This window comes from Acanthisitta chloris, unplaced genomic scaffold (genome assembly GCF_000695815.1).
Source record: "Acanthisitta chloris isolate BGI_N310 unplaced genomic scaffold, ASM69581v1 scaffold37023, whole genome shotgun sequence".
Taxonomy (NCBI): Eukaryota; Metazoa; Chordata; class Aves; order Passeriformes; family Acanthisittidae; genus Acanthisitta; species Acanthisitta chloris.
In genome coordinates, this window is record NW_008664922.1 from 1 (window position 1) to 13295 (window position 13295).

The 13295-nt window shown below is 39.0% G+C and overlaps 1 protein-coding gene across 1 annotated transcript; it reads left to right on the plus strand.

Annotated features, from left to right (window-relative positions):
* The first annotated feature begins 1098 nt into the window (after positions 1-1098).
* On the plus strand, positions 1099-12196 carry METAP1 (methionyl aminopeptidase 1). Its single transcript, XM_009071536.1, has 7 exons — positions 1099-1188; positions 1912-1995; positions 3513-3651; positions 5798-5929; positions 8340-8483; positions 11653-11718; positions 11883-12196. Exons 1-7 carry the CDS (start codon positions 1099-1101, stop codon positions 12041-12043), a joined length of 816 nt encoding a protein of 271 aa, XP_009069784.1. The 3' UTR covers positions 12044-12196.
* The last annotated feature ends 1099 nt before the right edge of the window (positions 12197-13295 follow it).

The window sequence follows — 13295 nt, forward strand, 5'->3', positions numbered from 1 at the left end:
TTTTTTTTTTTTTAAATTGAAAAAAACCCTTTAAAGAATGAAGGAGATACTGGAGGGTAGAACCTCTTTTATCTGTCCGTCTCATTTTAATTCTTCCCCACATTAACTTACTGAGTTTTCAGAAGTCCAGAGTTTGTAATGTGTTATATTTCAAAGGTGTTCTTGGAATAAAGAAAAAAAACCCAAATATGAGTCGTAGTCCTGTTGTTAACTTTGTAACAAACAGTAATCAGTTGACTGTTACAGGTGAATTCTGCTAAGCTATTCTCAGTGGCATCAGTGTATCTGTTAAAAATGGGTTATAAAATAACCAACCTCAAAAAACCCTGCAATAAGCAACCCTAAAAACTCCTGGTGCATGAGTTCTAGACGTTTTTAGACACAGAGGGAATGCATTTGAAGTGACTTGCTTATTGGTTTGTTTTGGTATTTTCCCCTTTTATATCAGTATTGGTGCTTTGCATTTTCCCAAAAAGCTGCTATAAAGTCTGTGAGCATTATTTTTTAATCTTAGGCCACTCTTCAGTTATTCTTTACAGACTGTAGGTATCTGAACAACACAAAATACTGCATTTAAGGGGGTCGTTCATCTATAAAGCTGAACTTGCACAGAATTTGGTAGGAAGAATTTAGATGCTTTTATCAGCTGATTATTGCAATAGTATAACCAGATACATTCACAAATTCATATGATCATTTATGGCACTTTTAGAATATTATTTATTGCTATTTATTTTTGTCAATCAGCTAAAACATACTTTTCTAAGAATAAAAAAATTGCCTCGTAAATTGAATTTTTAAGGTTGTGTTTTTACTAACTAGACATGATGGTTTTATACACTGAATGGCATCTTGAGCATATGTGGTCATAATGGTGTTGTGGAAGGCTTATGAATTCAAGTTACTCTGAATAATGATCATAATGCTATTTCTTGGTGGGTTTGTTATTTTTGTCTGTGGTAGGAAAGTCTGTACTTCTATTGCCATCGTTAAGCTATTTAAGTTCCTTGATTGGACTTGTGTAGCAATCATTCCCCTATATAACATGGGTTTTTTTCCTTTTTTTTTCCCCTCCTCCTCCTGTTTTTCTTTTCAGGAATGTCTGAATCAGAACAGGCTTTAAAAGGAACCTCTCAAATAAAAATACTCTCATCTGAGGATATAGAAGGGATGCGAGTAGTGTGTAGGGTAAGGGAGTTTCGATTTTCGTTACAAAGTGGTTGTATATTATTTAAAAATCTGTAGTGATTTTACCAGTTTGACAGCACATTTGAGAGTACAAATTTTCAGCCCATTTTGGGGCACTGCAAAATAGTTTGGGACATGTAGTATTTTCTTGTTTTTTCTCTCCTTATGACTCCCAATTCACGGTGGACTATTTTGCAAGCAGAAAGATGTCTTTGATCTGCTTCCTGCCTTTGTAATTACTAGTGAGACAATCTGTGGTTGAGACGTTGTTAGTGTTAAGAATATGCTTTACAGTACATAAATGAGAACTTTTTCTTCTCCTAGAGTTAGCATTAAATAAAAACTAAAAAGCCAAAGTCCCATCCCTAATATTTTTTGGAGAAGAGCTGTTCAGTTGTAATCACTTGTGCATGAAGTCAAACTTTGAAATGTATTTAGGTAGTCTGATCTAAGATTGTGGTATTCAAGGAAATTACGGTCCAAATCTTAATTGGGGTATTTTCAAGTCTCACAGAGGTGGCTTGGTAGTAACATAGCCTGGAGACATCTCAAAGTCTTTCTAGAGCCCAACTCCACACAGCTTTCCTGGTGATCTCGGTGTAGCTCTAGAAAATGGGTTGCTAATCTTCTAGAGTGCAGTCCTGGTCTGTTTTAAATCAATTTAAAATAGGCCCATACATCAATTTTAAATCCATTTTATATCTTCAATTGCTTCATCTGCAGCTTGCTAGAGAAGTATTGGATGTTGCTGCCATGATGGTGAAACCAGGAGTAACTACTGAAGAAATTGATCATGCTGTCCATTTAGTAAGATGATTCTATTATTATTCTGGTGTTTATAAGTGCTTTCTTCTATCTCTTTATTTTTGAATTACTGTTGTGTGGCTTTCTTTGTTGTTGCATGAATTCCTTTTCTTTATTTTGAACTGTTTCCCAGTTTGAAGCTAGTGGGTAGTGCAGGTGTTGGAAATGTGCTACAGCACAATGGTAGGTTCAAAATGGGTCAGGAACTCCTGGGCCTCTCTGTATCAGCTGCTTCTGTGATTTATGGCTGCAGATTTTTTCTAAGTTTCTTCCCCTGCTTTCTCTGTTAACGTCCTATCATTTTCTTTCTTCTAAAGACTTTTTGCTCCACAGATACCATTATATAAAGAACATCATGTGTAGGTCATGCACTTACTGTGCTCTGTATCGTTGGTTAAGATGTACAGAGGAGAAAGTTTTAGTTATTTATGATTGGGAATCACAACTGAGGTGCTGCAGAGAGAATTGGAACAAGAGGTTTGATGCAGTCAGACAAAGTAAAGCCACAATCCAGTGATGTTTTTGAAATATGTTTTCAAGAATATTCCTGGCTTAACTGTTCACAGATACTTGAATTATGTAATTATTTTTCTTTGCTGTCTTCTCTATAAACATGTAATCTGATAATTGAGGATATTTCTGTGCACAGTGGGGAAGTCAATGATTTTGGTGTAGTTAAGTTTGTTAGCTTTCTGGTTCTTTTTATCTTTATTTGCAGCTGCTGTGCTAAGATTATAAGGAACTTACTGGGTTTCATTAGGCAGAGATTAACGTTGGACTGCATTAAATACAAAATTATTTGATTAGGCATAATGTCTAATATGAACAACTAGAAGTTAACATGCTGTTACCACTCCTCAGCAGTTTCTGGAAACACTTTCTTGGCAGATTGTTCATACTGACTGATATCCCTAATTGGTACTTTGCTGTTTTAAAACAGTAATTTTAAAAAAAAAAAATTAAAAAAAAAGGTTAACACAGGGTTTTTTTCAGTATCTTGCTCAGTATGTCACAAAGTGTGTAGGTGTATGTATATGTAAGTGTATATAAAATGTGAGTTTTGCAAAAATGCCAAAAAGATATTTATTAGAGTGCCAGGGAAGCAGCTTAGGGTTTTGAAGCTAGAGGTGCAAGAGTGGTGCTAAATATTATTTTGTTTAGTTTGTGTGTCTTGCAAAAATACTTAGACCAGATGCTTAGAAACAGTAATTGAAAATTACTGTTTTTTTAACTGAATAAATACTGCCATGCATTGTTTTAAACCTAAATATTTAATCATTCTTAGTCAAACAAAAATGAACGGAAACAAAATTGGCTTCATTTTCTTCCTGGTAAGAAATGTGAAGCATGACAAAATACTATAATGCCAAGAAATGCTTGAAGAAATCTTGTTTTCAAGAGTCACTGCTTTTCAGCCTATCATTTTTACTCTAAAGCTGTTGTGCTTACGGTCTTTTCTACATTTTTTCTTTGTTCAAAACTTCCCAATGTAACGTGTAAATTGTATCTTCTCTGTTTAGGCTTGTATTGCAAGGAATTGCTATCCTTCCCCTCTGAATTATTATAATTTCCCTAAGTCGTGTTGTACGTCAGTGAATGAAGTGATCTGTCATGGAATTCCTGACAGGAGGCCACTGCAGGAAGGAGATATTGTTAATGGTAAGTGCTGTGAAAATTAACCCACAACACTTCTACTTTCTGTCCAGTTAAACCATGCAGCATGGTGAGGTTTCACTGGCAGGCAACATGATTGAAATAGCTGCTTAAGAGAGGCTTTTGTTCTCATTTATCAGTGAACCTCTGGTCTTTGCATACTTAAATTCAGGGGTTTATTTAATCACATAATTTCAGAAGTTTGGTCCACTTGAAGAACTTTATCATTCTTGTACCCTGACCTGTGCATTAATATAGTGCCTGAGGATTTGACTTGTGGGCTAGGTTCCAGTTGTTCTAGACTGTGTAGACAGTGAGTAAAGTATATTGAACTATTCAACTGGATTAGTTCTGTGTGAATTCTTAATTAGAGGGCTCTAGATCCTTACGATTTTGCTACGGGCGTGACGATTATGATGACTGCAAAGGATCATAATGATGAGGCATTGTACAGGTGCATATTAAAAAACATGCATTTTTTTTGAGCATCTCACAGCCTAAGAGTACTATCTGCTTTTTGTTCATGGCACTCAAGATAGTTACATCTTCTTGGATGGTGAGGGATGCTTTTATAAATTACTTGACCATTTTTTGTTTTCACTTTCATTTCTTCTTCGTTTGGCGGTAAAAGTAATGATACTTGTTTTGTACAAACATTTGCACCTTTGCTTAGTGCATTTGTTTGCTTTTCTCCTAACTGTAAATAAATACCAGTGTATCCTAAGGTTTGGCCTACCTCTAGAAGCAGGTTGGAATCCTTTTAGCTTGCCAGATATTTGGCTCAAAAGGTTTTTTAAAAAAAGGAACAAAACATGGTCCAAGGAGGAGATAGAAAATGTATCTTGGAGGGAATGTACCCAGTGAACAGTTACAGGGAGTGCCCATCTTTCTCTTTGCTTACAATTTGCTAGTCTGCTGGAAGCCATGCAAAGTCCAAAATAGGTTTTTGGAATCACAGGAAAATGTCATGCAGAAGGTACTGCAGGTGATGTCCAGTTCAGCCCCCTGCTCTGAGTGGGGCATCCTAACATTTTGTTCCCACACTATTCTCTGGGAGCAGATCCTTAAATAAAGCTGATCTGTTTGCAAAGTGAGATGTTCTGGCCAAATCTGGCAGTGTCAGGAGGAAATGTTGTACTCATGTGGCCTACAGAGATAGACTCTTTGTAGCAAGGACTCTGTGCTAAGGAGCTCTGATAAACAGTTTTACAAGAAACTTAGGTGCATATGTTGCCAGAGTGCTGGTTTCTGTGCAGTCCTGTTGTTATATTACCAGGTGTGTACACTGGACAAGTGTTACTGCAGTCCCACGCAGTCATGCAGGGAGAGTAGCATACCCCTGCACATGCATCCATCCCCAACAGGCAGTGCTGTGTTTGTGGGGTGTTAATGTCATTCTGAAACGTTTGCCAGCAGTACAGATTTACTGTTGACAGTGATGCATGTTTTCCCACATTTTCCTATCAAGGTTGTACTGGTGTCTCTTAGCAGCTCACATACCATATTTCTGAAGGATTATTGCTTGCTACAGTTTCCTTCCTGACTGTTTACCTACCAGAGGGTCTGTGTGTGGATTTCTTCCTGAATTGAAGTGCAATGACTATTCCAGTGGGTTTGGTGCTCTAGCAGCTACCAGATGACTGATAAAGACTTGCAAACACAAAAGTACCCTTTCTACCACAGGAAGTCAACTCGATATGCAAAACCATGATTACATACCTTTTAAAATTTAATTTCCTCCTGTTAGTGCTGGAATTAATTCTAAGAAAGTATTTTAAGCAGGTAAATTGCCATGGAGCAAAGAGCTTTTCTTTCCTGTTCTTATATTTACCTAGAAAACCAGTTGTAGACTTGCTGTGTGCTGTATCTGTGCTGCATGAGTGGGGAAGTTTTTCTCTTTCCCCCACCCCCTTTTTTAATTAAATCACACCATTGAGCAGTGAAACACTATCTTATTGATTCATTTTATAGAATCTACAGGATAAGCACGAGAGAACTGATTGTGCTGGGAGAGTTTACATCTGGAATTCTTGCAAAGCAGTCTTACTTTACAATTAAAATACCACATTTTTATATGTTAGTCCTTTCACAAATCAAGAGGCAAGAAGTGAGTAATACAGTGCTAATACTACATGTCTGGTGTTCTTTGCAGTGGATATTACTGTCTATCGTAATGGCTACCATGGAGATCTGAACGAGACCTTTTATGTTGGAGAAGTGGATGAGGGTGCTAGGAGGCTCGTCCAGACGACGTACGAGTGCCTAATGCAAGCCATTGATGCAGGTAAACCCTTTGACTAGAGTCTGAAGCATTAAGGTGTTGGTTCTCAAACATGGTTGCTCATATTTGCCACTGCCCAGAGTGACTTCTGTTGCAGCACACAGAAGCATTGGTGTGTTGACACCAGCAGTTGATGGGTGTTGTATAACCTTCAAGTGGCACAGTTCTGTGGGCCGTGGTTGCAACTTCTGTTTGAAATGTGGGTTGGTGAGGAGAATGTACTTGATGCTGAGCTGATCTGCAGATGATGATATTTACATGGAAAGAGCCTTTTTTGGCTGTTAGGCAAATAAGACATCCTTGATCTGAGTAGTTTAGACAACGTGACAAGCAACATGTGTTTTGGAAAACCCTACTTTTATAATTTCTGTGGTGTGGCACTGTGAACCGACAAGGCAAAGCACTCTTTGAACACTTAGACATGTCCTCTTCCCCCTGCCAAACTGGTGGTTATTTCATAAATGGAGTTATGAGCTCTTGATTTGCAGTCGTGGGAGCATGCCAGAGAAGACAGATTCATATCCTTCAGGACCTACAGAACTTTAATTGTATTGCTTAGCTATAACTCAGGACAGCTGCATTGAGACACACAAAGAGATAGAAAAGTAGTTAGAGAATGTCATGTTCAGCTTCAGAAAACAAGAGTCTTCCAAGTCCCTGGAAATACTTGTATCATCTATATCTTTTATACCCTGCAGCTTCTTAAAATCCACCCAAAAATTTACTCACTTTATGGCCTCTAAAGACTGAAGTTTAAGTTGCTACTTAGAAAGGCTTTAAACTTGCATTTAATAAGAAGTAAATGAGAAAAATAATGAACGTAACCTTGGTTAATAATGTGGAGATAGCTAGCCAAGCTGAAAAGGTAAGAAACCATAGGAACAATATATCTGTTGCATGATGAAGAAAACACTGCAGAGTTGAGCTGTGAAGAATATAGATTACCTGTTTGTGTGACATTACTGTTCTGAAATGACCACTTTGTTTTTCGGAGCTAAACCAGAACAATGTTTATCTTTGCTCCTGTGCTGTATTTATATAGCAAATGTTACATGTGTTGTCTCTTAGCTTTTGTATCCTGACTTTGATGTTTAAACTATGACACAAATTCACCTTGGTGTTCATTATAATGAGATTTAAATTCTCACTATAGGTTTCTTTATCAGCTTCTTAGATGCTGTAACAGGTTTTAATGGATTGGAGACATTTCCTGTGAGTGGGAATTCTGCTGGCAACTGTCTCAGCTGTTAAAGAGGGTCACCTCTTCCCTGTTTAAATCATCTTAATTTCTTGGCATTGGACCAACAGAGCTAGAAGAGCTGTAGGAGAGGGAAGCAGAGGGCTCCTGTCTGCCTTGAAATCAGTTGCTTGTACTGTCAGGCCCAGAGGACATGGTACTACTTCACAACCCTTTAGCACAAAACCAGCATATTAATCTCTTCCTCACCATGTCCTTTTTTTTTTTTTATTTTGGGAAAACGCACATTCCAGTAATCTAAATTTCTTGTCATTTTCTGTAAATTCAACTTAGGGATTTCAAGGTGTAGTTGCTTACATTAGCAGAGAATTGAACAAAATGGTTTTAGCTTTATGTGAACTCTGCTTAAGATGACTCCACACAACCACACAACACCTGGCTCTTGAAGGAATTGCAAATATTCAGGGAGTTGTGAATGATCTTGAAAAGACATTTACATGGGTTTTTTTTCTTTTTAGTGGCTCAAGGTTGCTTTTGGTACGAATCTTCATTAGCTGATGGATGAAACGTTTTTATGGTATTATTATTCCCTTGTCCAAATGCTCAAAGGGAATTTCTCGCATCATTTTCATGTGTTTCAAACTCTGACTTTTAAGGCTTCCTGAAGGGATTGTAAAAAAAGCTAGTCCTGCATATAAATATTCTTATTTGCTGTAGCATTGTCACTGAAAATCTTGTCTAAGAGTAGAGATACCCATTTTCCCTGTATTTTTCTTCCATTCTTGGTCTTTTGTGTGCATTTTTCACGTAGTAATAGAGGGATAAGTGTATATTAAAATATAGTTCATACATTCATTGCAAGAAGCACTGCAGCTCTGGGTGTGAGAGCTTACCAAGCGCTTTGAAAGTCTTTTATTGTCTTTCATTTCAGATGTCAACATCCTTTTACTACAAGCACTTAAATCCATGAAAGGGAGAAAGTAGTATTCTTGTGATAAAGGAGTTTTCTTATTTTTCTGTTATTTTTTCTTCTATATGAGACTGTTTTTTCCCTCTCATGTTATTGCACTTACTTATAAACTTAGTGGACTAAGTGGTCATAGGCAGTTGCATGCTAGAACAGGTGGATGTAGAAGCCACGAGTGCTACAGAGATGGTGTTTGATAGTTATGTTGAAAGTAACCTCTCTGAGTTTGTCTCTCTTGAATTTTGCAGTAAAACCTGGTGTTCGGTACCGAGAACTGGGAAACATTATCCAGAAACATGCTCAAGCAAATGGATTTTCAGTGGTTCGGAGCTACTGCGGGCACGGAATCCATAAGCTCTTCCATACGGCCCCGAACGTGCCCCATTATGCCAGTGAGTAGTTCTTCCCGTTGCGTTGTCCTTGTCATGACCCAGCGGTGGGAGCGCGATGGTCGTTACCAGTTCTCATCAGACTGAACAGAGACACAGCAGCACGTGTCAGGGAACTTTGGGTTTCATTGTACAGTCACCGTAACTCGGGCAGCCAACCCAGTATTTAGACCCAAAAGGTGTTTGCAAACAAGCTCTTAACTTTATACAATTGACTTCCACCAGAGTGGAGGGTAACGAGCCTTTAATTTGTACAGTACAGTACAGTAACTTCTCAATTCCCACACCAAACCTCTTAAAGGTGCAGGCTCACAAGCCACAACACACAGCCAAAGGTGTTGGCTAATAAGCCACAACACACCAATATCCAAAGGTGCTGCTCACCAGACACAGCACCACTTTTCACAATCTCCCTGTTCCCACAGCAAATTTCAGTGAAAAGTATGGGGGTAAAGTATGATAGCTGGGCTTTGCCCAAGTAAAGCACAGGGGGAGAGAGAGAGTCAGAAAAGGGAGAGAACTAACACAGAACTCACCAGCCCTCGGATCCCGAGTTGGTCCTACCACATGGATGTTCAGGAGCTGGGGCAAAGCATGAGAGTCAAAGACAAAGAGAGGAAAAAGTGAGAGAGTGGAAAAAGGGCCTGATCTGCTCCCTTTTATAGGTAACCTGGTGCAGCCTCTTACGTAAACTAGATTTTTTCACGCCGTTCTGTTCATGTGTGCACAGCCCCTTCGAGCCTCCTCCGAGGAGTGAGTTGGGGGAAGGGTGGGGAGGTAGCACTGAGCAGGAGTCTCCAGGTGAATCAGGCAGTTGGCTCAGAACATGCTGCCTCACCTCTGCAGGATCCTGTGCTCCGAACACATCCTACCTCTCATCAGGGTCAGAATGTTTGAGACAGAATACGCTAATGTCTGGTCCTACACAGTCCTGTAGACAAGGAGTGATTTGCAGTGAATGCATCCAATTTACTTCTTGGTTATATTCTATTAAAGTAGCATGTTGATTGGCAGCTATCAAACTAGCATTTTGGCACTTGTGAAGTAATTTTTTTTTTGAACTCTGGACTATAGTATTCTTTATGAACCTAAATAAGGTGAATATATTTATATAATGAAACAGTCTGTGCCTACACCAATGGTTAGTGGTAGCTGTCATCCATACTGCTGAAGTGCTTAATGTTTTTGGCATAAATCCTAACTGAATTCCTTAGGCATCCTTGTCTGACGTGGATGAGCAAATGTGTCTCTCCTTAGATGGTCTAAGCAAATATTTAGTGCCATTTCCAGATGTAAATAAAAAGTGTTTTGAATAGTATAGATGGGTGTTGTGCCTGGACCTGGATGTTTTCTTTTTCACTTCATATGAGTGTTGTGATCTGCAAATTTCTTTGTAGTGTGTGGCAGAGGAGGAACGACCATTGCCCCCCAGCAGTGTTAGTTTTTTGGAAATGGCCATGGCCCCATAACAGCTCTTCTAGCAGGACTAAGAAACAGCATTCACAGAGACACAGAGATAAATATCATGGAAGCAATGAAGAGTTCACACCCATCTCAGCTGTAAAGCTTCCCTGATAGGATGCTTATTTCCTCAGACCTAACAGGTGTCTCCATCTTCCCATCTAAGGAGCTTTAGCATGTTATAATTATAGATTATAACCTAGCAATTCCTGACTTTTCATGTCGTCATTTCCTAAGTTGTTTTTTCAGAGAACAGATAAAATCTTTTAATTCCAGGGGTAAAAGGGTATCAGTTCTTGGTATGCACTTTTTGTTGTATACAATGAAGAAAATCTGGATTCTTTGGAGATAGTTATTTTATACCAATTAAAATTCAGTCAGAGAAAAAGGAAATTTCTCTTTCCTGGCTATTTGAAACTTTGAACTTTTTTTTTTTCATTGAGCAAATATGTCTGTTCCCAAAAAGAAAGGTGTTGGGTTTTTCTAGTATTTTTAAGTACAGATTTACAGCAAAACCAAAGTGGAAAGGTCTGAGGGACTTAAAGCCTCTTGGGGAAAAAAAAAATAAAAAGAATGCTGCTGCTTATTTCTGGCTTACTATGAAAGGAGTTTGAAAAGCTAAAAGCTCATTTTATAAGCCTTTCAATTATCTAACAAAACCATGAAAACTACAGGGAATAAAGGACAAAATCTGTTCAGTTGCGGAAGATCAGAAACTTAAATGAAAGTGTTGCGAGAGCAAGAAATAGCAGACAGTGGGGATAGAGGCAAGGCCCTTTGAGTTGTGGCAGCTTGATGTCTGAGATCTTTAAAGCCTCTAGGTGGTTTTGGCAGCTTAATACATTTGCACAATTAGGGGGATGGGGAATTTGTATGTAAAAATTGATGCAAGTTGATGTCTGCAGCAGACATCAGAGTACCTTGGAGCTAACAGTTCCTGTTCAGTACTGGTGTTTTTTTCAGCTCTTAGGCAGAGTCACATCTAAGCTGCTGCCCTGCCATTCAAGGTGAAACAGGGCAGCAGAAATGGACTGAAGCCTGTCCTCAGTGTAACCACACACCCAGAGTCATGCTGTACATAATTCATGTGCCTCCACATAAACATTTTTTGGGTATATAACATCAAAAACTTCCAGTGTTACTGTCCTGGATGCCTTGAAGTTCTCTGCTGTTTTCTGTTAGCTAAAGAACACAGCATTACCCCCTGACACTGCTATGACCCCAGTACCCAGAGTCATGAAGGGACCAGTGTGTCTTTCACAAATGGAATCACTGGATTACTTAACCACATCAAATTTGACAATTTTTTTGAGCTAATGGCACAGTGGAAACAAATTAAGATGTTTCAAGCCGTCTCTGAATATCTTAAGTGCTTCTTATTTTTATTGATTTTTAATGATGTTTTTCATTATAGAAGTATGCAGAAATTCCTGCATTACATTTGTTCAGTGCTTTTATAGAACTAGAGTTGAAATTCTAGTTGTTGGAGAGAAAGACCAATTAATTTTAAGTTCCTTGAGTAAATAACACAGAGAATGGGAAGAAGGAAAGAACCAAGGGAAATCTTTAGAATTAAAAATAGAGAAGTGAACAGGTCATCTGGAAGGGCTTCTCTGACTTTGCAGTATTGCTGCTGTATTCTAGGACAAGGATTCATTCATTTACTAAGATGGTATAACCTTTTCTAACTCGAATGTTTTTTTTCTTGCAGAAAATAAGGCAGTTGGAGTCATGAAGCCAGGTCATGTGTTTACAATTGAACCAATGATCTGTGAAGGTGAGCAGTTCAGCAATGGGCTAAAATGGTTACTCTTGTTTACTATTGAGCAGTGATGGAATAGGATGCTGGTTCTGTCTAGTTAATAGATTTCTTCGTTTCCCTTTGGGGAACTGATACCTGTTACTTACAAACAGGCAAAAAGTCATCCTTTCTGTTCCTAGGTGGTTGGCAAGATGAAACGTGGCCTGATGGTTGGACTGCAGTAACGAGGGATGGCAAGCGATCGGCCCAGTTTGAACACACACTCCTGGTCACCGACACGGGCTGTGACATCCTGACCCGGCGGCTCGATAGCATTCGTCCCCACTTCATGTCCCAGTGATAGTCTAGACTGAGCAGGTGGATCTGAATGAGACATTTTTTATTTTTTTTTTGGCTCTGTACTATGCATTTTTTTAAGAGTACAGAACAGAATGATTTCATAATTTACTTTTGTTTTCGGTGATTGTAGATAAGAGGAATATCTGGAAGAACCTGACCCAGTGTCTGGAAAAGCAGAGAAGAATTTAAAGAATTTCCTGCTTTCCTCCTACCTACAACACTTACGCTGTATTTTTCTTTTTTCTTCAATTATCTCTTTAGCACCTTTCTTCCAATTAGACCCACAATTGCTTCTTTTGCTGCCGTGAGATTAGCTGGAAAAGTGTGGGTAACCTTTCCCACTGGGACTTGGTATTTTGGGATCCAGGTTTTTTTCACCACTTCAGTGTGCCCTGGCACTCTTGGTATCGAGTGGCACCTGAGATTTTAAGCATTTCTATTTCCAAAGACTTGCTCCTGCTTCTGCAGATATTGTTCTAATGGGCTGGGCCTTGTTTGTGTATCAGAAGGGGACAGAAGGGAGAAGACACCCATGTACAAAACAGGGTGCCTTCAGTTCTGTCCCCTGCTCTGCTGATGGCTTCTGTGGTGATCATGGCTGTAGGTAACACACTGTTAATGGCAGGACTTGTTTCTCTTGCTGGAGATTTGATAGTATGGGCTTCCTACAGAGAAAAAAAAATTAAAATTCTGCCCTATATATGCAGCTCCTTGGGATAAGCTGCTTCTTGGTGAAGCAGTGGTTGCAGGCAGCCTCCTGTTCCAAAAGCTCAGTGAAACTGATGTATCAGACTTGCCTAGGTAAAGGAATGAAACAAGAACCAAAAAGATCCCATGATTCATGGGATCCCTATGTGTGTTAACTGTGGGGCATTTATCAAATGTACATCCACAGTAGCTGTGGGGGATTGGATTTGCAAGACTTACAGTGTAGTGAGTATGTATCAAAACAAGTCTGTGTGAAAATGAAACACCTTCAATGCTGTATGCATTTTCTTTTGATATCCCCCCCACCCCAGTTAAGTGAGTTTCATGCTTTTGGAAAGTCTTAGGGGAGCAGCTATGAAAACTGATCTTTTTTCCCTCAGACTGGGCATAGAGTGGGTAATGTCAGTATATGTACCCTTTTTATTTTCTGTTAATGGGGCATGGTGAGATGGAAGCTGTCATGTTAAGGAGTGTGGATTGATTAAGCCTCTCTTCTCTCTACCCTTTCTTTTCCCATACCCACTTCCCTTCTGTTCTCTGCTGAG